Source organism: Charadrius vociferus, unplaced genomic scaffold (assembly GCF_000708025.1).
Source record: "Charadrius vociferus isolate BGI_N301 unplaced genomic scaffold, ASM70802v2 scaffold317, whole genome shotgun sequence".
In the NCBI taxonomy this organism is placed as follows: domain Eukaryota; kingdom Metazoa; phylum Chordata; class Aves; order Charadriiformes; family Charadriidae; genus Charadrius; species Charadrius vociferus.
Window position 1 is genome coordinate 481,081 of NW_009649193.1, and position 24,981 is coordinate 506,061.

At 50.5% G+C, this 24,981-nt stretch overlaps 2 protein-coding genes across 2 annotated transcripts; both read right to left on the minus strand.

The window, feature by feature from the left end:
• Window positions 1-1,064: 1,064 nt before the first annotated feature.
• LOC104289941 (interleukin-17F-like) lies at window positions 1,065-3,025 on the minus strand. The gene is made up of 3 exons (XM_009888972.1): window positions 2,999-3,025; window positions 1,884-2,128; window positions 1,065-1,302 (listed from the first exon to the last, which is right to left on the minus strand). Exons 1-3 carry the CDS (start codon window positions 3,023-3,025, stop codon window positions 1,065-1,067), a joined length of 510 nt encoding a protein of 169 aa, XP_009887274.1.
• A 12,643-nt stretch (window positions 3,026-15,668) lies between these two features.
• MCM3 (minichromosome maintenance complex component 3) lies at window positions 15,669-24,980 on the minus strand (the record flags this gene model as incomplete). The annotated part of the gene is made up of 17 exons (XM_009888976.1): window positions 15,669-15,867; window positions 16,112-16,187; window positions 16,524-16,606; window positions 17,722-17,825; window positions 18,045-18,185; window positions 18,332-18,482; window positions 18,794-18,920; window positions 19,117-19,291; window positions 19,798-20,006; window positions 20,465-20,596; window positions 21,152-21,305; window positions 21,991-22,099; window positions 22,484-22,722; window positions 23,384-23,514; window positions 23,811-24,019; window positions 24,540-24,652; window positions 24,915-24,980. Coding segments are annotated over 17 exons (2,418 nt in total), but the record flags the coding sequence as incomplete, so codon positions are not given.
• Between the last annotated feature and the right edge of the window lies 1 nt (window position 24,981).

Below are 24,981 nucleotides of genomic sequence, written 5' to 3' on the forward strand. Positions count from 1 at the left end.
CATCCCCAAGGTCTAGAGAACCTGACTCTATTGCCAACTCGCCCAGCGCTGCCTGTACAACCTCAGTTCACCACTTTCAGCCCTTTTTTGCATCTATTTAGGCCGCAAGTTGTTTTGCGCTCCCTTTTACTCATATCACTGCTCCGGAAAAAGCCCGATCTTTGCTGAAACCACTCAGTGCTGCTGCAGCACAAACCTATTCTCTGTGTCTGCTTTCATTTTGAGCTGCCACAAAACACCATTCTTTAAAATAAAATACAAATTTTATTCAGTGGATACGTTATTGAATAAATACAGATAAACATTTACCATTTTTTTGGTACTCTGAGCATATATAAAGCCATAAATATAGTCATAAATAGAACATATAAATAGAAATATAAACAGTCATTAGTTCTTTGCCGTTTTAAATGCTCTATGCAAGTGGGTTCAATTCTCTCCCAAACTGTTCTGGAATAGGTCAACCACTGCTTCCCATGGAGCAGCAGTGACACAAAACCAGAGTGCTATGAGAATGGGGCCTGGTGGCACTTATTTCAGATTTACACTAGAAATACGCTAGTGAGTAGTGGTGGACAGAGTGAGGGACTGCTAGTGAGCAGTCTAAAGAAAAGGGACCAGGCGATGAGAGAGGGAAGGAGAAAGTGCAGGAGGAGGGATTTTTTGTGGTACTGCTGGTTGGCACGTATACATTAGGGAAATTTACTGCCAAGGATAACTTTTGAAACTATAATTCATAACCAAACTGATAAAAGCTACAATGAGAAAAAGGAAAAAAAAAGCAAGCATTGCTTTACCCCCTCCCTGGTTAGAGTCACAATCAAAACTTTTCCTCCATCCCCCTCTCTCCGCTCCATCACCAGCCACCAGTGAATCCCATTCTAAAATCCATAAATGAACAACAGCAAGGATCAGTACTTCCAGGAACTAATTTGCTCAGATTTGGAAAGGAAATGTCATGTTGAATTCCCGGAATGCAAGGTAGGTGATTGTGGGATTTCTCCAGAGGGATGTTCATAGGAGACATTTCTTCTTCCCAGTGTTGCCTCCCCTACTAATCCCTCCTAGGACTGGTGGTGGATGACTGGAACAACACATGTGCAGCCCACGGTGATGACTTTCTTCTCCAGGCGGTAGGTGGGCAGGCAGCCCCGCTGCTCCCGCCTGAGGACGAGGATCTCCTGTTGGATGGGGACGGAGTTGAGGCTGTGGTCCTCCTGCCCCAGTGGGTTCACGCAGCCAGAGAGGCGGCACTTGGCGTCAGCGATCACCTGGGGGAAGCGGTTGGGGTCCTCGTCGAGCCTGAGGATGGGGACACAAAAGGATTTTATGCACTTGGACAACACAGTTTGGCAGGATCTTCTTGTTTATCTCCATGAAAGCCCCATACTATTTACCTCTGTACCCTCATTATGAGACAAGACCAAAGAAATTCCCTATCTTCAACATTTTTAGAAACAGAATCAAATTTGGGAGGGTAATACTCCCATATCGTTCTTTAGGAGATGATGAATGGAGTGGAGCTAGGTGAAATACAGAACTGATGGCAAATGAACTATTCATTTTTGTTTGGTTTTCTTTTAATTTCAGCATTGAAAAATTTCTTCCAGCTATGAAAATGTAAAATTGCAATGTACTGTCATTTTTCTTTTTCCTAGAGTAATAATTCTTTGACAAATATTGGTAAGGTGATTAGAAAATATTCCAGTGATGTCCCTTTGCACTGCAGTTTCTATGTCACCTAACATCAAAATGTGTGTGTCAAGAAGTATTCTCAATATTCACAGGACTCTAGGGGTATGCTGAGAACTAGCCACCATTCACCACAAAAAATCATCTCTGCAGCACACCTATTGCAATTTAGATAACAACTAAACAGTTACCTGTAGTCCCAAGGAGCGAGAGACCGGTTCCTGACATCATGGACCACACTAAAAGCATGATCTGAATTGCTGATACGAATGTCAACTTTCACCGTTGTAGGGAATTTGAGATCCTTTTGGTCCAGGCAACCTTCTCTAAGCCTCACAGAGCCACCGTCCTTGCTGGGCCGAGGATGAACTGCCCTCCCGCGGGGTGAGCTCCTTACGGTAAGTGCTAGAACCAGCACCAAAAGTAGTGATCTGAACTGCGAGAGAGAAAGGTGCCGTTAGCTCTGTTCAGTCAAGAAAGAGAGAGTACGAAGGGTCAAGCCTTGGCTAGGCTGGACCATCAATGGACCATCTTCATAGTTATATTTGGGAGAAATGGGCCAGAATGAGCAAACAGCACAACAATGACAATGATACTCATCACAACGGATGCTAAACTCTGATTCAAATTCTTGGCTCTGCACCCAGAAGAGCATCTCTCCAACAAGCTATGAAAAGTCCTCCTCCGCAGTCAAACAGCAGTGTCTCATGATCTACAAGGTAGGGTAAGAACGCAGCTGACCCCATGCCTAAGCTTAGAAACCTAGGAAGCCGTATGTTTTCTCAGGACAGGAAAGGCTGGCCACCTAGCAGCCATCTGCTGGAAATAGCCCTTTTCTCAATGAAATCTGAGTTTCTTGGGCCATTTCCAGGAGCCAGAGGTTTAGGAAAAGAAGAGAGATATATGCACAGCTTTTAAGAAAATCACAAGACTGGACAGTGCTGCAAATACTGCCCAGGCTGAAATGTAAATACACGTACACTCACTTCCCAATGGCATTTCAGCAATTTTGATAGCACATTGCCTGAGAAAAGGACTTTCTGTCCCAATCCCACATCAGCAGTGATGCCCTTACAGATAAATAATAGATGGTCCATTGCATCTTTGTCACTCAAGCACCAAACCCACTTGCAAAAGCTCAGGACAGAAAGCCATATCAGACAGATCTAGCAACCTATTCAGCTCCCTCTAAGACTAACTAGAGTTTCTCATGGATAACAGCATCATGGGGGATCTGCATTCTGTTTTTTTTTTTTTCTCTTGCAGCAATTACATCTTAATGCTTACACCAAACAGAAGTACTTACCACCCCAGCACAGCGGGCAAAAGCCATGGCAACCTCTCTGCTGCTTTAGGAGGATGCACACAGTTGCCAGAACACAAGACTTCTCCTTCTCCCAGACCTCTTCCACTCTGCGTGTGTCTCAAAGCCAGATGTGGTCTCCTTTTTATAGTGAAGTTCAACCACTACCATCCTTTCCATTGCAGTACATAGCTGGCTTACCTGACCCGAGGTTAGGAGCTGATATCTCATTTTCTAGCCCACTTCCTTCCGTCTGCCTCCAGAAAGGGGAGGGCAGATACTATGTCATCAGAATCCCAAATCAGCCAATACAGTTCATTCAGACAGATAAAGAGATAAGGGAAAAAAAGGAGAAAAAAAAATTGTTCAGGCAGCTTTTTTTTTCTCCCCTTTCCTCCCCCTCTTTCTAATATTAACCTTCTCTCACCACAAACACATCTGTGGATGCACTTCCACGTGCCTCCCACAAACCAAACAGCAGAGATCAGCAAGCTGCAAAGTCAGGCACCCAACAAGGGTTTCAAAAGGAGGACAGGACATGGGACTTCGCTGTTTAACCTCCCTTTGCTTCAGTTGCGCAATCCGCCCCCGCCTCATCTCGGGGATCCCTGTGTCCTGCGGTGACCAGACAGGGGAAGAGTAGATGCCCAGGGGAAGTCCTTCTGGGGTACCTCAGGGTACCAGGAACCAGGATGCTTTTCCTACTCATTGCTGTGATCCCGTGTTGACATGTCCTGGAGACCTCTTTGAAAAACTCATGCATGTCCTGTAAGGGCCCTGAGGGCACTAATCACCATTACTGGCCTTGACCAGCACCACCATGGGTTTCCCTCCACAGCCTACCACTAGGAGCCCCATTTCAGTTCAGCTTTGGGCCCCCAGTTGCTGCCTGAGCTCCGCTGTAGCAGTGTTGGTTTCCTACCCCTTCTCTGGCCTTGTCTACTGGCTGGACCTTAGAGTAACGTTTCTCCTGGATGGACCACTTGGACATATGTGGTGGACAATCTCCATGGTCATACTGTACTGCGTTTTGCCTAGATCTCCTCTGAGTGCCAGGGGGGGCTGGAGAAAATATAAAGTATTTTTAAACAGCTTGTTTCTCAGTTTAAAGTGCCTGAAAGGGCTGTATCACCACCAGCAGCACAGTGGCTGTAGATGGTGGTGGCACAGCAACGTGTTACGGCGTGGGGTGAGGGGTGGGGGCAGCTGGAAGCATAGGACCCCCTGCGGTAGCATCGGAGCAAAGTCACATGGAGTCAGGATCCTGGCAAGCAACTGGGAGTGTCTTCTGATGATCCCGTGAAAATCCCACCAAAATCACAAATGTTTATAAAGCTTCAGCGTGCACAATGTAAGGGCTTGGCAGAATGTAGCAGCAAATTCTGGGTGGGATTAATTGTTCCTTAAGGATTTTCCCAATGTCCTTTTTTCCTCTGCTGTGTCAGTGTATCACATCTGTTCAGCAAAATATACATTTAAGCCCTTTGAGTGATGAGAAAGTAATGCTGTCCTTGTTCGGAGTTGCCAAATCCAGTAGCCCTGAATTCAAACCCAGGAGAGGTGAGGATGCCACAGCTCTATGCCGCCATGTCCCTCCAGTAGCAAAGTTGAGCACAGGTTCATGATAGGACATACACACATACACACGTATGCAACATGTGTATAACATGCATATATATGCAGATGTCCAGCCACGTGGATCAACGTGGGCAAAAAACATAGAATCATAGAATCGTCCAGTTTGGAAGGGACCTATAAGATCATCCAATCCAACCATCAACCTAACACTGCCAAGTCCACCACTAAATCATGTTCCTCAGCACCGCATCTACCCATCTTTTAAATACCTCCAGGGATGGTGATTCCACCACTTCCCTGGGCAGTGTGTTCCAATGTGCGATAACCCTTTCAAGGAAGAAACTTTTCCTAATATCCAATCCCTAGTCCTGCTAACCACACTATTCCTGATACAGGCCAGGATGCCACTGACCTTCTTTGCCACCCGGGCACACTGCCAGCTCATATTCAGCCGGCCATCCACCAACACCCCCAGGTCCTTTTCTGCCGGGCAGCTTTCCAGCCACTCTTCCCCAATCCTGTAGCGCTGCATGGAGTTGTTGTGACCCAAGTGCAGGACCTGGCACTTGGCCTTGTTGAACCTTGTACCATTGGCCTTAACCCATCGATCCAACCTGTCCAAACATCACTCAAGCAAACACAAACAGAACCAATGGCCTCATCTTGTTCCCTTCTCTGGCTGGTCAGGATGAAAGCCTGTTAGTGGAAAATACATGCAGATATATATACACATACATACAAAATGGATCTCTCCAGTTATTGGCCTTAGACCATCTCCAGTAGCTGCCCCTGGATCCCCGGGTCGCATTGCTTCATGCACAAGCACAAACACACACCAGTGGGTCTCCCCAGCAGCTGCTCCAGACTTACAACCTTACCAGTAGCCAACCCCCAGATCCCACTATCTCTCCAGTAGCTGGTCTAGACCTCTCAGCATACCCAGTAGCCAATTTGAAGACCCTCTGGTCTCTCCAGCATCGTGCCCAGACTTACGGCTGCTGCAATACCTCGAGCTAGTCCAACTGGATGTCTTTAGCGTTTCCACGCTGACATACGTACCCACGCAATACGCACGCACACTGGTGTCTCCAGGTGCTGGCCCTGAGGACCGTGCAGCATTTCAGGGAAATTACACTTAAAAAAATAAATAAATAATTAAAAACCCCATAGAAAAAGCAAAGAAAAGGATTTAATAAGAAGACAGGCCACCATGGGGTGATCAGGCACACAGCTCAGCCAGACAAGCGTACTCACTATACTCACCACCATCCCCTATGTGACCAGCCCCTATCATCCCTCCTCGTATTTTCCTGTTTGTCCCTCACTGATCCACCCTGATCCTTTCCTTTGCCCAGCTTTGCCCCTTCCCCTAAACATCCCATAATAAGTCTTTCACAATCCCATAATTCTCTTCCCAGCGCACCATAATGAGTCCCATAGCCCTGTAGTCAGTCAGGTGATGTGGGGAAAGTCTCTTCCATTGACTCATCTGGTCGGTCTCACATCTGGACTTGGGTTGACCATCCTCCATGGTCATCCTCCAAGCCTGAAAGAGCCAGGTCAGGGACTCCGTTGGCACTACGTGATTTGGGTTCCTCCACCTGACACCGCTCCTCTGCTCCTTTGTGCTCGTGGAAAATAATGGCTCTTAGTAGCACAACCTAACAATCCTTCATTTTATAATTAGGGATGAGAGGCATAAAAATAAAAGAGGAAGCAGGAGCAAGGACTTTGCTGTTTGTGATCCAGCTGGGATCAGCCCCAACCTGGAGGGGAAAGACCAGTGCATGTGCTGTTTCCCCAGAAGCACCAGCAGCTCGTTTTGGAAGTAAAAGTTATTTTTATTGAAGAAAAATGCCATGTAACCAGTTTGATCATCTTCTCTGTGGAGAAAAGCCCCAAGAGAAGCCTCTCCCAAAGCCATGCAGCCAAGCTGGAAGAGGAGGACTGAAGAGTAGGTCTCTTCACACAAATTCATCCACGGTTCTCCAGAAAATCAACAGCTTCACGGCATTTTCAGTCCACCAGAATATCAGGAGCCTCCTACAGATTCATGGCATTTTCAAATCAGAAGGGACTAATCCGGTCCCTGCTCTATCACTTCTCTTGAGTAATACCAGCAGAAATCTCCACTGACTTATGTCACTGCAGGATGTCATGATTTTGTGGTCTGATTCAACTGACAGTTCAGAGACCGGCAACTCATCTTACCTATATTTTTCATATTTCAGGCTACTAAGTTTACCTGAGGTAATATCAATTTTGTGACACATGTTCCTATTCTGACTGTTCACATCTATACAACCACGAACACATCTCCCGAGACGCAGGGTGGGGAAGACCAAGAGAGGGTAGAATTACCAGAAATCCACTTTTCTAGCCCAGAAACTGACCCCCTTTTTTTCCCCTGAGCCCTTGCAGTGAAAGGAAAAGGATATTGCCATGAAAATGGGTTGGATTTTGCAGGTACAGGGTTAAGTGGAAATTGTTATGTGTGATGAAGTAATGATGTCATCGAACCAAATACTGGGTTATTAGCCCTGACCGCCACTTTCCACTCACATCTTATGTCTTCAGTGGCTCATAACTTCATTGAGGACTCCTTTGACCTGAAATTTCCTACGACTGAACTTGCCTTGTGTCAAAGTTTGCTGAAAATTTGATCTAAAAGAGGTCACCTAATGTGAGTCATTACAAGGGAGAAAAAATGCTCGTTATCTTAAAAAGCTGTTCACTCCCGTGTTGCAAGGGCTTGGAGCAAGGGTGGAAACTTGGAAATAAAAGAGATTTTTAATTTCACCTACAAGAACGCTTCTACACGTGAGTTACGATAAAGAAAACCACTGTTTGCACTGCAGGATTCATTACACACTTGGGTCAAGGTTTTCATAGCTCTGCGGGGGCTTCAGGCATAAGACATGGCTCATTTCAGGTTGGGCTTGGGCACCACAACCTCCTAAGCTCCTCTGAACGTTTCAGCTTTCACATCTCGCAGGAGGCACCTGTACCACCTCCAAGGAAACATGGAATTAAAACTCCAGAGCAGATAGAAACCGAAACTACTCAAAATGCTTTTGAACCTAGAGGAGCAAACGCCAGGCACTGAACCGTGACAGGCATTTTGCTACTGGGCAAAGCAAGTGCTGTTCTTCAGCTGCATCTCTGTAAATATTCATAGCTGGTAGTCATGCTTCGATGACGTGATCATTTTCTGCTTTGGAAGCAGTTGCGCTGCCGTGTGGGAAGGACTAGGGAGACTAGATATGACCGGAATCCTAATAAATTAACAGGATATATCTGGAAGTAATGTTTCACTGTAGAGAAGTTGGTGCTGGTCTCTTCTCGCAGGTAATTAATGACAGAACGAGAGGGAATGGTTTCAAGCTCCAACAGGGTAGATTTAGACTGAACATTAGGAAAGAATTTGTCACAGAAAGAGTGGTCGGGCACTGGGATAGGCTGCCCAGGGAGGTGGTTGAGTCACCATCCCTGGATGTGTTTAAGAGCCATTTAGATGTGGTGTTGAGGGATACGGTGTAGAGGAGAACTTTGTAGAGTAGGGTAGATGGTTGGACTCGATGATCCCAAGGGCCTCTTCCAACCTAGACAATTCTATGATTCTATGATTCTCTAGCACCCTCTGCCCCACAACAACCCTCTCCCGTGGATGGAGTCCATTGGGCGCAGCGTTGGTGTCCGCATCCCACCAAGCCATCAGCAAGCTGCCATGAGACTATGCAGCATTTTGGGGGCAGGTGTCTCAGCCAGCTCAGCTGAAGAACATCGGAGGACATCCCGTAGCCTGCAGCAGCAAAGGAGGTAACGGGGCTGGAATCGCAACCCCTGAAATCTCCGTGTGCCGAAGCCAAACAAATATTTCAGAGCTGAGCTCAGCAGGTCAGCCAAACCACCTCCAAGCAGCTCCCTCCTGCCTCGCTGGCCACCCCAGGTTTTCCCCTTCATGACACGTGACCCCATAAAACCACCTACCTTCTAATTTAGAGAGCTGATACTACACACCCACGCTTACCCCCACCGGGGTTTGCTGACAGAGTTTTATGGCCCCGACAGGACCCGTGACCAAGTTGCGGAGCCGAGCTGAGAGACCTGAACTGGAAAGACTGAATTTTTGAGGAGAAATGTGGCTGGCCTAGCATGCCGCAGATACGGGCAGCAGAAACCTCTGCACGGGGCCATCGGCATGCACTGCTCCAGTACAACAGCAACCACAGCTCTGTGTCACTGCTGGTGGCCCTTGGAGGGGACTGGAGGCACCTCCAGCTTTCCTTCCTCTATGGGCCATGGGCAAACCTCATTGTTGGCTGTCACCCCTGGCTCGGCTTCACGCTTTGGCCATGAGCTGTGGGTTGAGCGGGAGGCAGGGATGAGTTGATGCTGACGGTGCTGGCGTGGGGACTTCAGCCCTAGTCCCACACCCCAGGTGCTCACCCGTCCCGCAGCAGGCAGACAAACAGGGCGTTGGGTTTGTAGCAACAATAGACCTGCAGAGAGTGGGGGGACTATGGGCTTCAGAAATATACTACTAAGATGCAGTGGGCTAAATAAGGCACCAGGGAAACACCTGGCACGGCAGTCATGCCTCTGGTGCATGACCAAACCCTTGTCATGGGATGGGTGATGGGTGGTGTACGAGAGCACTGGTGCATCTCTGTATCATAGAATGGTTTGGGGTGGAAGGGACCCTTAAGATCACCTCGGTCCACTCCCCTGCCCAGGGCAGGGACACCTCCCACCAGCCCAGGTTGCTCCAAGCCCCATCCAACCTGGCCTTGAACACCTCCAGGGATGGGGCAGCCACAGCTTCTCGGGGCAACCTGGGCCAGGGGCTCACCACCCTCACAGTGAAAAATTCCTTCCTGCTATCTATTCTAAATCTCCCCTCTTTTGGTTTAAAACTGTTCCCCCTCATCCTACGGCTCCACTCCCTGATCAAGAGTCCCTCCCCATCTTTCCTGTAGGCCCTTTAGGGACTGGAAGGCCACTATAAAGTCTTCTTAGAGCCTTCTCTTCTCCAGGCTGAACAACCCCAACTATCTCAGACTGTCCTCATAGCAGAGGTGCTCCAGCCCTCTGATCATCTTCATGGCCTCCTCTGGAACCGCTCCAACAGGTCCATGTCCTTCTTACATTGGAGACGCCCATGCTGGAGGCAGTATTGCAGAGGGGTCTCCCCAGAGCAGAGCAGAGGGGCAGAATCCCCTCCCTCGCTCTGCTGGCCACACTGCTGGGGATGCACCACCCAGCCCAAAACAAGGGTCAGGACCAGAACTGAGGTTCCTGTCCTCTCTCCCACGCAGCAGGGATGAGACCAGGCAAATTATTAGGGACAGGATTTGAGAGGAGGCGGCAGGGAACACAGAAGACCAAACAGTTTGGTTGCCTGTGTTGGATTCCCTGAATCATTATTTTTATTACCCATAATCTTTAATCTTAAAATGAGTGTGATGTCCCTCAATAGAGGCTGCACAATCCCCATTTCCCAGAAGGAGCTGAGGTTTATGCTGTCACCTCTTTCGCAGGATTCATCTAAAATGTCAGGTGCCAGTCTTGGTAATGCTGACACGAGCAGCTCTGTTATCTGAGTCTTTCCCACCAAGATAAGTTTTAGTCAGCACATTATCAGGGCCATTCTGGGGAAAGTCCAGCTACCCTCTGCTCCCATACGGGCTCGTCCATAGACAGTGTATGTTGCATTTGCATTTACACTGCTCTGGTAGGTCTTCCGTAGGTCACACTACAAAGACATGGAGGTCTCTGGCCTCCTTTGCTTTCAGACCCTTTGGAGAGCCTGAGCCCAAGCCCTTTCTTAGAATATGGTGGTTTGGAATGGCATCACATAGCCAAACTAGAGGGTTGCAGAAACATCACATAGTTTTGTACCTTGTGCACTATTTCCCCCATGTATTGCAGGAAATCAGGCTGGAAGGGATCTTGGAAAGAAGCTTAGTGTATCTACAGCCTCTTGCTCAGCCCCAGGATAGCAGCACCTCTACCTGAATCATTCCTGAGTGGTGATTGCCTAACCTATTCCTGAAGATCTGCATGTTACAATTAAGCTCATTATTCTCTCCTGTGGTCAAGGAAAAAAAGATATTTCTTTCTTTGAGACTACCATGTCTTTTAGACTCTACAACATTTGACACAACCCGGGGGGTTGTATCAGGGTCTTGACACCAACATGACACTTACTGGCTCGTGTTTAGCTTGTGATGCACTTGCTCAATGACGAGTCTCTTCCTAAAGGACTGTTCTCTCCCCATCAGTCTCTAGTCTTTAAGGCAGATGATTTCCCCTACTTCAGTTCAAAGGTTTGTACACATGTTGATCGAACTGGATCCTATTTATTTCATATTATTTCCTCAATTCTAACATTGTCTTTTGAATGCTCATGGCCCTCCGCAGATGGCCATCACCCGTCGATATTAGCAGGAAGATATTCTGTTCCCTTACCCAGCTTGTTAATCAAAGGGGTGACGAGTGCTGGACCAAGGACAAACCCCTGTGGGAATCCTGCTCTGTTCACTGCCCCCATATCATGACGACTCTCTTAGTAGGGCTTTTCCAAGCAGGTATTCACCTACCACCTCGTAACTTCATTTCTAGACCACTTCAGCATGTTTGAGAGAGTTGCGCACAACTGTATGAAAAGGCTCAGTAACATCAAGATAAAACACACCTACGGTTCATCTCCTACACACAAATCCCATCACCTGTCAAGGAGCAGCATTAGTTGGGCTTGGCATGATTTGCCTTGTAGTTTTGCTATTGCTTCGTTGTGATACAACTTTTGCTTGATTATCTGTCCCTGCAGCTTCCACTGGTTTCTTCTTTCCTTTCTCACACTTTTTTTTACCTCTATTTAGTTTTCTTCACCCATCCTCCAAGATTTCCCAGAAGGAATCCAATACACTGGCTCAGTTCAACTGACCTCAGTCATCTAAAACCAAGACACCTGGAGCTGAGCTTGGCAATTTAGGCATGCTTTACACTCACTAGAGGGCAACACGCACATTTAGACTACAGCTAATCATTATTATTCTTAACTCCAATTAATCCTAACTCCTGCAGATGCTCAAACTTAGTCCCATCTATATCAGACCTAAAGGAATCCAAAATTTGTTTCACCCAGTTTGCAATTATTTAATATTGTTTCTTCAAGATATAGAAATCCTTTTCCAGGCTCTCTTCCCATGGGTTCTTCCCTCTTGAACCCCCAACATTACTCAAGAGAGGTTTCTTGAGAATTGCAATCTTTACTCTATGGTCTCCTTCCTTTTATTTCCGAGTATCACAAACTCCATCATTTTCATCCACGCCCAAGTTTTCAATCAGTTCTTTTCCATCAGCAAAAATGAAGCCTGGAAATGAAATATAATAGTAAAAATATTATATGAATATTAGAGAATATTAACAAATTAAACAGTAGTGGAGACTGTTATCTAGAACTGAAACCAATTGCCACAGTCTGGCCATGTATTAAAAGCTCCCACCCTCCAAAACTAGGTGGTTATATCACAACTGCTTCTTGGCCCATGCACACTTGTGAACCATGGCCAAAAGTTGGATGAGAGCTCATTAAGCCCATCAGAACTGTGCCAAGGACCAATCCAGTCCCAAATCTGGGCCCTGTCACTGTTTATTTCATAAAGGCAGATATAGATTCAGTGTCTATGTCGATGAGCATCCAAGAACTTCGTGACCTCTCCAGTAACATTGTAGATTCAGGCGTTTCATCAGACTCAGCTGATCCCCACGAACCCCTCTGCCTTCGGGATTTCAGGCTGAGAGAGTTGGGGCTGTTCAGCCTGGAGAAGAGAAGGCTCCGGGGAGATCTTATTGCCGCCTTCCAGTCCCTAAAGGGGCTCCAGGAGAGCTGGGGAAGGACTTTTTACTGGGGCATGGAGTGACAGGACGAGGGGGAATGGCTAAAAACTGGAAGAGGGCAGGTTTAGATTAAACATTAGGAAGAAGTTTTTCACTTTAAGGGTGGTGAGGCAGTGGCACAGGTTGCCCAGAGAGGTTGTTGAGGCCCCATCCCTGGAGATGTTCAAGGCCAGGCTGGACGTGGGCCTTGGGCAACCTGGTCTAGTTGGAGGTGTCCCTGCCCAGGGCAGGGGGGTTGGAACTCTATGATCTTCAAGGTCCTTTCCAACCTAAACCATTCCATGATTCTATGATTCTAAGTTGCCTTCCCAGGCATTCCCAGCCTTTGAGGTGCTTCTGCCTATACATCCTCACAAACATCTATCTGCTGCCCTCCATTTTCTAAGCTACTGAGTTCCAAACTCTTTTGGCCCAGACCTGCCCCTGCCCCCTCATACCACAGGGATTCACACGTGTCCTCAGGAGCGGGGGTGCTGGAGGACCTGGTGGCTGCCAGCCAGCTGCTCTGCTCACCATCCAGTCCCCACACCAACCGTCCCACAAGCTGTGGACCATCCACAGAGCCACCAGCCAAGTCAGCTGCTCTCCAAGGATCAGGGATTTGCTTTTCCCTTGTCAGCAAAGACCCCTCTTTCGAGGACCTGAGATGGCCACCAGCACACAGGGGAGGTAGAAAGCTAAGTCCCACCGTCCAAGGCTATGGGATAGGAAAATAAACCAGAGCTTTACCTACCCTGGAGCTCCTCCTGGTGTCTTGTCATGGGAAATACACTATTAGCAGTTCCTCAGCTGAAAAGACAGTGAAAACACAAAGGCCTCAGCAGAAGAGAGCAGGAGATGGCTCGGAAAAGCTACTCTGGCCAAATGCCCTCACTGGTCCCTGCTGTGACCTGCAGAGAGGAACGGCCTCCGAAAGTCTGGGATAAGTGAGGAGAGAGGAAGGAGATGACAATATCCCCACTCCTACAAGGCAATGTTGGAGCAGCAGAAATTACTGGGAGCATTTTTACAAGCACCTAGGCACTTCTCCAAAAGAAAAACATTGGTTCTTTTCCCCACAAATGAGTTGGTAAGAAAACACCACCTACACCCTGAAGAAAGCACCTGGGTAGGTTTGGCCCATCTTTCCTGACCAGGAGCTTTGCAGCATGGAGCCACCACAGCAGTGGCCATGCAGGAGCAGAGCACGTTGGGTCCCCACAAAGCTGAGGACAAGAACTGTGTAATAAACCCACTGAGACAGAACAACTCCGACCATCTGTGTGGTTAACTCACCTTCACACATCTCCTCAGTTTCACGAGGCAGACACCGGCTGTAGGTCTGAGGTCACTCTGCAGAAGTGCAGTACATCCAACCACAGATCTTTAGGAGGCTGCAAAGATGCAAAATCCCCTCCAGACCCGAAAAATCTGCTGACACAGCTGCGTTGGGTGAGGGGAGCTCAGAAATCAGGCTTTTATAATTCTTTGCAGAACAAAAATGGGAGTTTCCCCTGCTCCCCGTCCAATGAGATGCTACTAAGTCCTCTTAGCCACAGGGCTGTGTAGATCCAAGGTAGGCAAGAGGCCACATGGCTGCGGTGAGAGAGGCTGGTGCTGCCCACACTTATCACCCACCCACCCCAAGGGCATTTCTGCAAGTGCCTGGTTCACAGAGGCAAAGGCACCGCGGTGGATGTGCCCAACATCATCCCTGAGCCCGAAGGGACAAGCAGCTGCCTGAAGGCTTTCCATAGCAGAGCCGGTCCCCAGAAGACTGTAGAGTTGCATACCCAGACGTAGGAACTGTTTTAAGTCCAAGTAAGCAGCAACTCACAGAAATGGTATCTAGACATTTTTATTACTCAAATGAATACTTATGGCATCCAGAAACAAGGGCGCGTGAACTGGGCAGGCGCCCAGAGAGGGGCAGGGACAACAGCAAAGAGCCTGTGCTGATCAGGGTCCTCTCCAAAGCTTAACCTCAAACTCACCAAGACCGAAAAAAAAAAAAAAAAAAACCAACAAACCACCCCAACCCAAACCAATTAAAAAAAACCCCAAACCTTCAGCAGCTCTGGCGTCACAAGCAGCCAAGACTGGTCAGACCACACATTCGTCCTTTCTTGAAAACCATCCCAAACCATAGGAGCTTGCTGGTTTCTAGGAACAGCCTTTCTCCAAGAAGCGGTCACCCTATGTGGTCCCAGAAAGCAAGATGGTTCAACAAACCCCCCAAGAGCAAGGGAAGGCTTTTACAACCTCAGCAGCTGGTGGTTACCTTCCCCAGGACGTAGGAAGATATGCTCCGCCAGCAGGACGTACAGGGGACGCAGGACCCCGGGTCACCATAGCTTTAACCTTTCTTTGCTACAGGTGGTTTGGTCCCATTTGTGGTGGCCCTGTAATACTCATACAAGCACGAACCCAAACTGGAGGGTGAGGAGCAGCTGGAGACCAAACCCACCTGCGCTAGGGACGTGTCTCCTGGGCAGCTCTGAGCATCACAGGTCCTTCCCACCCATTTGGGGCCAAAACTCCCACAGCAGCACTGTGAAATCTAGAAATCGAGCTGACCCATGGGTGATGGAGCAGGTGGGACTACACTTGCCTCTGCATCACCAGAAGTTGTCCTCCCCAGCGCAGGCAGGGAAAAAAAAAAAAAAAAAAGAGAGAGGCTGGTCACAGCCAACAGGACTGGCATTGGACATCTTTACTTGTGAGTCAAGCAAATCCAGGCTGTGTAATTGGGGGGAAAACAAGGGGGAGGAAAAAAAAAAGGGGGAAAAGAAAAGCTTCACTACTAACAGTGGAGCTCCCACATTACTTCTTGCCACCACTGCTATTGAAGGTTGGATTCCTAAATCCAGATTTTTTTATTCAAAGGCTGGAACTATAACCACCAAAGCTAAAAACAATACATTAAGAACATCGGTAGTTTGCACAGAAGTTTTTCCTTTCGGCTCCTTGCAGAAACAAACCTCTTCCCGAATACTCCAGTTTGGAGGCAGCAACAGTAAGAGAGCGTCCAGAGTTCCTGGCTCTTTTGGTGTCAGCAATGCACAGCGAGGAAGAAATGTAAAGTGCACACACTTGAGGCTCCCCAAAGTTCGGCTCAGCCAGATGAAGCGTTCAGGAGAGAGTTGAAGGCAAACATGAAGAACCTCCAGACTAAGAGTCCATAAGAACTTGGGCTCTTCTGCCCACAGGCTCAGATTAAGAAGATAATGTCATCAGACACCATGATCTGGTTGTCATCTTGCATGTGGGCCAACGCCACCTTCACTTCAGCCAGCGAGAAGGGCTCAGGGTTGTCACGGTTGATAGACTCCATCACGTTCTTCAGACCCACAGACTGGGCATGGGAAGCTTTGAAGACGTCCAGGAGGGCAGCCTTGAACGCTTTCAACCTGGTCAGGCAAGGTGAGAAGTAATCCCCCTCAGAGACCACACGCACAAGTCCTTCCCCTCCCTTCCCAGCCCAGGATCCCCCACCAGCCCCTCCCTGTTCCACAAGTCGAACCCAGCAGGAAAGCTGAAACCAGAGCTGAGATCACCCACCGCAGATGCATCTCCAGCATCAGACAACAGCTTGGACCCACCAGGGTGGGGTGGGACACGTAGAAACAAATACATCCTCCAGCCCCGACTCACCTCGGCTCAGCCAACTCCGGCTTCTTCGCTTCGCCAGTGGCCGAGGCTTCGGGTGTCTTGGGAGCGTGTGCCTGGACTGGAGGAGAAGAAAGAGTTACCTTCAACCTGCCTGGTGTCCAAGCACTCAGAAAGCAAAAGCACTTGGCCCTAAGATGGGGTGGGAGATGTCAAACTCCCTCCCAGACTTCGGCAGCAGTTAAAAAAAAAATAACCGGCAATATTAACTCTCCTGTCCCACGTGGCCATGGAGGGTTTAAAAAATAAAATAAATTCATCTTGATTTAGTGGTGTCGCACTGCACCAGGGACCCCAAGGGACCCCAAGGCATTGCTGCTGCTCCCCAGGGCGTGCTGACCCACCGGGGCAGAAGGCAGCAGCACCCTCAGGAGCCAGGAAAACCCCAGGGACTCACCCTCCGGCATCTCCTCCTCAGCGTCACTGAAGTCATACGGGTCGTAGGAGTCCCCCTCGCCTCCTGTGCGTGCCTTCTTTCTCCTGGGTGGGGGAAGAAGAGATCACCCCTGATCCAACCAAACCACAGACCTCAGGACTCCACCCCAAATGCTGAGCTCCTGGCCAAGACCAGGCAGGGTATTTGCAGCTCACAGGTAAGCCACTCTCCAGCCAAAAACCCCCGCCCATGGTACAGGACCCAAGCCAGCACCAGCCCTGAGGGTTATGGACTGTCACAGGATCACAGAAGGGTTTGGGTTGGATCATCTAGTCCAATCCCCCTCCCACGGACAGGGTCATGTTTGCTAGATCAGGTTGCTTAAAGCTCCATCCAACCGGACCTCGAACACTTCCAGTCATGGGGCGTCCACTTCTCTGGGCAACCTGGGCCAGTGTCTTATCACCCTCAGAGTAAAATATCTATTCTTTATTGTCCAATCTAAGTCTACCCTCCAGGTGGGGTCTGCCCAGAGCGCAGCAGAGGGGCAGACTCCCCTCCCTCGCCCTGCTGGCCACGCTGTTGGGGATGCAGCCCGGGATGCCGGGGGCTCGCTGGGCTGACAGACCACATTGCCGGCTCACGGTGAGCTTCTCATCCACCAACACCCCCAAATCCTTTGCCAGGCTGCTCTCAATCCCTTCATTCCTTAGCCTGTGCTGGTATTGGGAATTGCCCCGAGTCAGGAGCAGGACCTTGCACTTGGCCTTGTTGAACTTCATGAAGTCCACATGGACCTGCTCCTCAAACTCATCCAGGTCCCTCTGGATGGCATTCCTTCCCTCAAGCGTATCAACCACACCACTCGGCTTGGTGTCATCTGCAAACTTGCTGAGGGTGCACTCGATTCCACTGTCTATGTTGTTAATGAAGATATAAAATAGTACTGGTCCCAGTACAGATCCCTGAGGGACACCGCTCTTTATCGATCTCCATTTGGACATTGAGCCGTTGACTGCAACTCTTTGGATGTGGCCAACCAAACAATTCCTTAACCATCAAATAAAGGTGTCCACATATTACAAATTGGGGGGGATCACCCACTAGGTCGAGCAAAACATGGAGTATTTCCTCAAAGCCAGCACTGCTCATCACAACCTCAGAAGAGCCTGGTGCCCCTTGCAATGACATCCCCCCCATTCCTTGCTCTGGCACCTACCTCCTTGTGCTGCGCTCCTCCTTGGGCTGTGACTCCTGGTCCTCCTCCTCAGTCTCCGAGTCCTCCTCCGCCTGCTTTCTCCGCTTCTTCTCCTTCTCCAGCACCTGCGTGGCAAAGGCAGGATGGACTCAGCCCCTTTTTCCAACCAAGCTGCTTTTCAGGGGCCAACCCTGAGGGCCCCGAGATCCCGTCACTGCCCCATCCCCACGTGGTCACCAGGAAATGACCCCACCAGCAGCTCGGGGTGCTCAGCCTGCACCAAAACCACCCCTTTCAAGGACAATTTTAGGACCCGCCAAGCACTGACATGCACCTTCCCGCACCTTTTTGAAGTAGGCGAACTGCACCAGCTCCAAAGCCGCCTCGGCATCTTGCAGATCGACTGTCTTATTCATCCTGGCCTTGGCGTGGGCCGTGGAGAGGCGGATCAGGGTCTCCAGGGTACGAGCAGTAACAGGGGAGGTCTGGTGGGGACAGAGAGGTGTTTCTGCGAGGCTGACCCCCATCACGGCATCCCACCAAGGGCAGAAAACACCAGTAAGGGGAGAAGGGAACCTGTGCCTCAGTTTCCCTCCTCCCAGCGTGAGAGGGAGCTGCTCCCGGGACTCACCCTGGCGATGTCCGAGTTCATCTGGCTCTGGCTCCGCAGGCGGGAGTACTCCTCTGCTATGTAGCTTGCTGACTCCTGGGTCAAGACGGGCTTAATCATCTTTGCTACGTGGATGTACTTCCTCATGAACTCCATGCTGACGATCTTCTCCCTGCGGGGGATGCATGTACACTTGTGTCCTCCAAGCTGGGGACGGGTAAAGGGTGTTGGCAGAAGTGGGGCTGCACCCAGAAAGAGCGGTACCCTTCATGGGCATCCAGGCAAGTGGGGAATTCAGCTTGAGGAGATGTTCCCCATCTGCCTGGCATGAAAGATGAAGCCCCGGGCATCCTGCCCAGCTACCTCCCCATGGACCACCTGGAGCATCACTGGCACCACCAATCAGCTGCCGCCTGGATGCTCAAGCCAAACCCATGAATTCACTGCCGGAAACCTCCAGGGGATGTGGGATGGGGCACTCACTTGCGGCGGTTTGGCCCATGCAGGAGGTCATCATGTTTCTCATACACTTGGAGCTCCTGTTCCTCCTCCTGCACGAAGTCGGGGTCCTCTGTAGCCAGGATCTCCACAGCACTGCCCAGGGGCATGGCTGGAGAGGGGAAGGTCACAGAGTACAGGCTTTTAGCCTCTTGCAGCATTGCTGGAGTGACTTCCAAAGGCCACCAAAAGCAGTTCTCAGCAATGCCAAGGATGCTGAACCCAATGAGCTGTCACCAGAGGTGACAATCCACCAAGGAAGGACAGGACCGAGCAACAAAGCAGCTAGACAATTACAAGCGACTCACCGTCCCCATCCTGCTCATTGGGGTTGCGGTAGCGATGCATCCGCAGGACATGGTCCGAGATCTCCCTGTCCTGCTCAGGGTCCATCTGGTCCAGCACGATGAAGAGCAGGTCAAAGCGGGAGAGCAAGGAGTCCTGCAGGCCAATGTTCTCCATGGGAGTCTTGTACTGGTCATACTGCAAGAGGATGAGATAAGGGGTTACAGGAGAGCCTCATGGGCCAGTCTTGGCCGCCAGCGAGGCTGGAGGGACCTCCTCAGGACAGATCTTAAAGGACAGATGTCCAAGCAGCTGGACACCACACTAAACCCAGCCTGCTGCAGCAGTAAGGCCTCTTTTCACCATCCTGGAAGGTAGGCGTATCTCTCATTCGCAAGGAACACACATATTTTTTGTGATCCCAGATCAGATGACAAGACTGAGGCTCGTCACCAGGATGAGGGTCCACTGGGCTGCCCTGAGACACCCAGGCAGAACCAAGCCATGGTGAGAGACCCCATGAGCCCTGTCTCCTCCAGGATGGCCATGAGTAGCAACAGAGACCAAACCAACCAGGTCTTTGCTGCCCCATAGATCCCAGTCCCAGCAAGAACCAAGTTTTTGGGGGATCCAGCTGCCTTCTCCACCAAGACAGCTCCCAGCATCCCTCCCTACGGAGCAGACCACCAAACACCAGCACTCACCCGGCCATAGACAGGGTTGGCCGCAGCCAGGACGCTGCAGCGGGAGTTGAGGCGTGCATGGATGCCAGCCTTGGCAATGGTGACACGGCCCTGCTCCATCACCTCATGGATGGCCGTGCGGTCAATGTCGGACATCTTGTCGAATTCGTCAATGCACACCACCCCCCGGTCAGCCAACACCATGGCCCCTGCTTCCAGCCGCCGTTCGCCTAGGATGGGGTGGGAGAAAAAGAGGGTCAACCACCATTCAGCAGCTCCACACATCTCCTGCCCTGCCACCTCCCTCCACCACAGCACCCCCCCCGCCGCTAGGCCAAGCCTCCAAGAGCAGCAGCACTCTTCGGGGCTGTCCATCTCCTACCCAACTTGGCAGCAGAAAGAGGACACTTATGATGAGGAGCAAGCCCATGAGGAACACGAGATCCAGGCTGCTGCTAGCCCTCACATGGGGTGCACCAAGTAGAAGAGGAGTAGAGAAGACCACCACCTAACAGAGGTGGATAAAATACCCCTAAACACCAATATCATTGCCATAAAACTTCTGGATGGAGCAAGTCCTGCAAGCATCTCCATAGAACAAACAGCAGCCCCAGATCTTGCAGAATCTCTCCAGATGTTATCAAGCGTCCCTCTGTCAGCTCCCACCAGGAACCAGTCTGGTCCTCACCGGTTTCTTGGTCCGTGGTGACAGCAGCAGTCAGGCCAACACCAGAGGAGCCTCTGCCGGTGGTGGGGATGGCGCGGGGTGCAGTGCTGAGCACGTACCGCAGCAACTGGGACTTGGCGACAGAAGGGTCTCCTGAAATGGAGAAGACTGCATTTAATAATCACATCACCTGGATAAAGTGTCCAGTTCAGGGCTCCTCAGTGAGGAAAAAAGAAGGGGACAGAAAAGTGGGTTTGTTCAGCATTCAGAAAGGAAGGTGATCAGATCATCTCCTTGCCTTCCTCAACAACCCAATGGGAAGAAATAGAGAAGATGGAGCTGGTGTTTTGAGATGCACGTGGTGATGGGACCAGAGGCAACGGGGACAACTTGGAACACAGGAAATCACAATTGGATGGTGAAAGAAAAAGAAGTCTCCTTAAGGGTGGTCAAACACTGGGATAGTGGCCCAGAGATGTCATGGGATCCCATCCCTGGAGATGTTCAAAACCAACTGGACAAGCCCCAGAGCAACCTGATCTACCACTGACACTGGCTCTGCCCTGCGCACACGCTTGGGCCAGAGGCCTCCAGAGGTCCCATCTAACCTCAATTACTATGAAATTAAGTCCAGGAAAATGGGCCTTCATCTCCTCCCCCCCTGCCCCCAACAACAACCGAGGGTGCCCCTGCCCAGCCTTTCCAGACCTATCAGCAAGATGTTGATGTCTCCTCGGATGCGGCTCCCGTTCTCCAGGACCTTCTCCACCCCTCCAAGCAGCATGCAGAGAAGGGCCTTCTTGATGTACTCGTGCCCGTGGATGCTGGGAGCCAGTGATCTAGCCAGCTGGTCAAAGATATCCTAAGGCAGAAGAGACCAAGTACAGCCCTTCAGATGGACTGCAGCAAATAAGAACAAGGACTGGTGCTCCACAAGTCCATTCAGAACAAAAAATGAGTTTATTCCTATCACAGAACCACATGGATGAAAATTACTTAGAAAGGAGAAGACCGTTTGCCAGAGTTTTCTTTCAACAGGGCTCTGAAGTCCTAGATCATCCTGACTGTCATGGTCACCCAAGAAAGCACTGGAAGCAGCAACCCCTGTGAGAGAAAGGCTTTCTCCTCTCCACACTCTGAAGCAAAGGTGTGAGCATAGGACCAGGCTGCGGTCCTCATTCCCTCCATATCTCATTCTGGTTTGGGGTTTGAAGAGGAAAGAGGTGTTTCTCCTGCAGAGGGAACTTCTCTGGCAACCAGCTGGCAGGGTCGGGACACACAACCCACGACCGATTTCTGTCTCACAGCTATGCACAGCACAGCCGCAGCAACAAAAATGAAAACAAAACAAGACCTGATTAAAGCCTAAGCAGAAAACACAAAGGAATTGAGCAGAAAAAAAATCCAGCAACGTCGCTAAGAGGGTTGAAGAGTTACTTGCAACCCAACAAGACATCTCCTTAGCCACATGCCAAGCCTGAAAGATGCTCTAGCTGAAACCTTGTGCTCGGATACAAGCCCGTCTTCTACAAGTAAGACTTAAATACCTTGGAGCGACTCTTGCTGAATCTCTTGATCTTGGCCACATCAGCAGCGGAGTAAAGAGGCCGAACGTCTTTGCTCATTTGCTTCACGTGGCAGGCAATGAGGATAGTCCTGGAGAAGGGACACAGCCATGATCAGGGCTGCAAACCCCCAGAGTCTATGGGTCACAGCACCAGCAGAAACTTCCACAGGGTCATCATTTGTTCTAGGAAGTCCTGGGGGGTAGGGAGGGCTGGAAAGCTTCAAGAGCTGTAGTCCCCTCTACCCGATTGCACTGGGCCATCAATGGAGCATCTTTAAGAGCATCGAGCCCCCTCCGTGCACAGCTGGAGCTCACAGCTACACACTGATGCTAAGGAGCACGGTGCAAAACACTTCCAAGTGGTTTAAGCTAGCTCTGTGATGGCCACCTGCCTGCCCTAGATCTCACCTTCCAGAGATGGGACCCAACTAAAGAGGGTGGGAGGGCTGAAGTCAAGCCAAAAGAAGGCTCACCTGAAAGTCCCCGAAGTGTAACCCCCTTTCTTTCCCGGCAGGCAGCGGTACGTCCCCACCACCTGGATGCGGTCTCCAGGCTTCACCTTGTCCACCAGGTCATCATCCAGAATGACATCCACCGAGCGTGGCAGCTGCCCTGCTGGTGCCTTCTCAGGCATCTCCTGAATGGTGATGGTCTGATGGTCCTTGTAGACAGAAAGACCAAACTCTGTCTCCAGGGGGTTATTCTCTTCATCCTAGAGGAGGAACCCCAATAAAAATATGTCCTGGTTTGAGGTTGTCTAAACCACGACAAAAGACTATCACCATTTTTCAGAAGCACAGGGAGAAGAGGTGGGTCAGAGGTGGGCCTCCCAACTCAGAGGCTCCAGCTCCACAGATCCCCAGTCTGAAGCTGCCAACACCCATCACTGCTGCTACATTAGGTCTCTCCAAGCCCTGTCTCTGTTGCAGGCAGTGGTGACATGCCACCCATGCACCAGGTGGTGGGCACAACGGGGTCAAAGCTCAGATCAGCCTTCCTGCATCCCCAAATACAGAGCAAACCCTCTACCCAAGGGTGCATGTACCCTCCAGGACAGCACAGGCATGTCCACGCTGACCTAGGTCCCATAAGCAACAAGACAAGCTGACAACCCCCCAAGAAACCATGCTCCAGCAGAACCAAGATCATAACTAACATCTGAACTAGTGCATTTGGTGGCCTTGTGTCCAACAGAGACTTTCTTCACATGTTCCTAGGGGCTTTCTGGGACTGTCATATGTGTGATGTGTCCTCTCTCTACTCAATGGGCTATGTTGGCTGAGGGAGAAGGGATGTGAGATCCTGGGCTTGAAGCTGGCACATTCTCCCCAGAGGAACCTGCTGACACTTCCCACAAGGCTGCTTCACCTCACCTTCGTGGGGTAGACAGAACTGGATGGGAAAGCATCCAGGGAGGTCATGTCCGTGTATCGGCGCTCAATAGTCTTCTTGGTAGCTGGGCAATAATGGACACTCCGGACAATCTTTGGACGAACCAGAGAGCCTGAGGTTGGAAGAAAGAGGAGTTAGAGGCAGGGATGTCCGACCACTCTGTCAATAGACAGTCCCCAACAGGGTCTTCACCACTCAACTGCACTTGGGACACAACTCGCTGTCAACCACAGCCAGGATTTGCTGAGCTTAAAGACCATCCCAACACTCAAGACCTTCTGCAAAGCCCCCTGTTCCCTTCACCCAGGTTGCCAGGATGTACCATGACTCCTGGTGGACTCCAGCCCCTCCGCAGCAAACACCTGGACCCACCACCCCCAAAGCCCTTGGATCTTCCCCCAGGCTCACATTTCGTCACGATGCCCTCCACACAGACAATGCAGCTGAGGAAACAGGCCGTCAGCGTCCGTGGCGACACATGCTTGGAGCCGAAGCTGCCCTCCAGCCCAATGTAGAAGTCCTCGTACTGCTTGGCATAGGTGGCATCAACAGAGGCGACGAAGTCCTTCAGGGCACGCTGGAAGGCGATCAGCTCCTCAAAGGCATTGCTCAAGAGCCTGCAACAGAGGGAGGTGTCGATGCAGACTTATCAGCAGCCCCTTCTGCCTTCCTCCTCAACACCTACCCATACCTCCACATGCGCTAAGAATTTACTAGGAGCAAGAGGCAAAAAAAACCCCACCAAAGCCCATCATAGCTCTGCGTGATGTCCAGTTCCACCAACAGCCAGGAGCTGAACAAACCCAACCACATCTGAAAAGCCTCGTGTCCCTGAGCAGACTGGCAAGCCTGGACCAAAATATCCCCAAGAAATCTAAAAAAAGGGACAATTTATATCGTGTACAATCAACCCGCGCTTGCTGCAAAAGGTTTTTGGTAAATCAAGGGTCTGCAAGCTAGGAAGGGATGTGTGTCACGGGGGAAAAAAAGAGCAGGTCCACCTTTTCTATGGGATCTGCAGCACAGGACAGGGTTTGGCCCTTCTTTGCCACAAAGGACCCGCAAAGCCAGGGCTGGACACCTAAAAACCCACCGAAGGCAGGGTGCCAAAGGCGAACCCCACCGCCCCACACCAACCGGTTGGCCCTCTTCTCGTTCTTCCGCCGCAGGTCGTTGATGCTGACGAGGAGGCGATACTGGTTGTCGCTGATCATGTCCCGGACTTTGCTGTGATAAATCCCTTGATCTTCCTGCAAGAAAGAAGGCAGGATGAAGCGGGGGGGGGGGGGGGAACACCCCAAAAAACCCAAATCACACTTTGCACTGAGCCATCCCACGCCCCCCACTGGAGCTGACTCCTGCAGAGCTCCATTCCCTTCAGCCCCACCGACCAAGCACGGGTGAAGGGGGGGTACAGGGACAACAGGGACCAGGTGCCCCCCATCCTCCCAGGACACGGAGGGGGCGATGCAGCCCCGGCGCCTCCCAGCGCAGCCCCGCTCCCGCCCTCACCTCATCGTCCAGAAAATCGAGGTAATCGCGTTGCGCCTCCCGCAGCTCCGCGTCCTCCAGCCCGCCC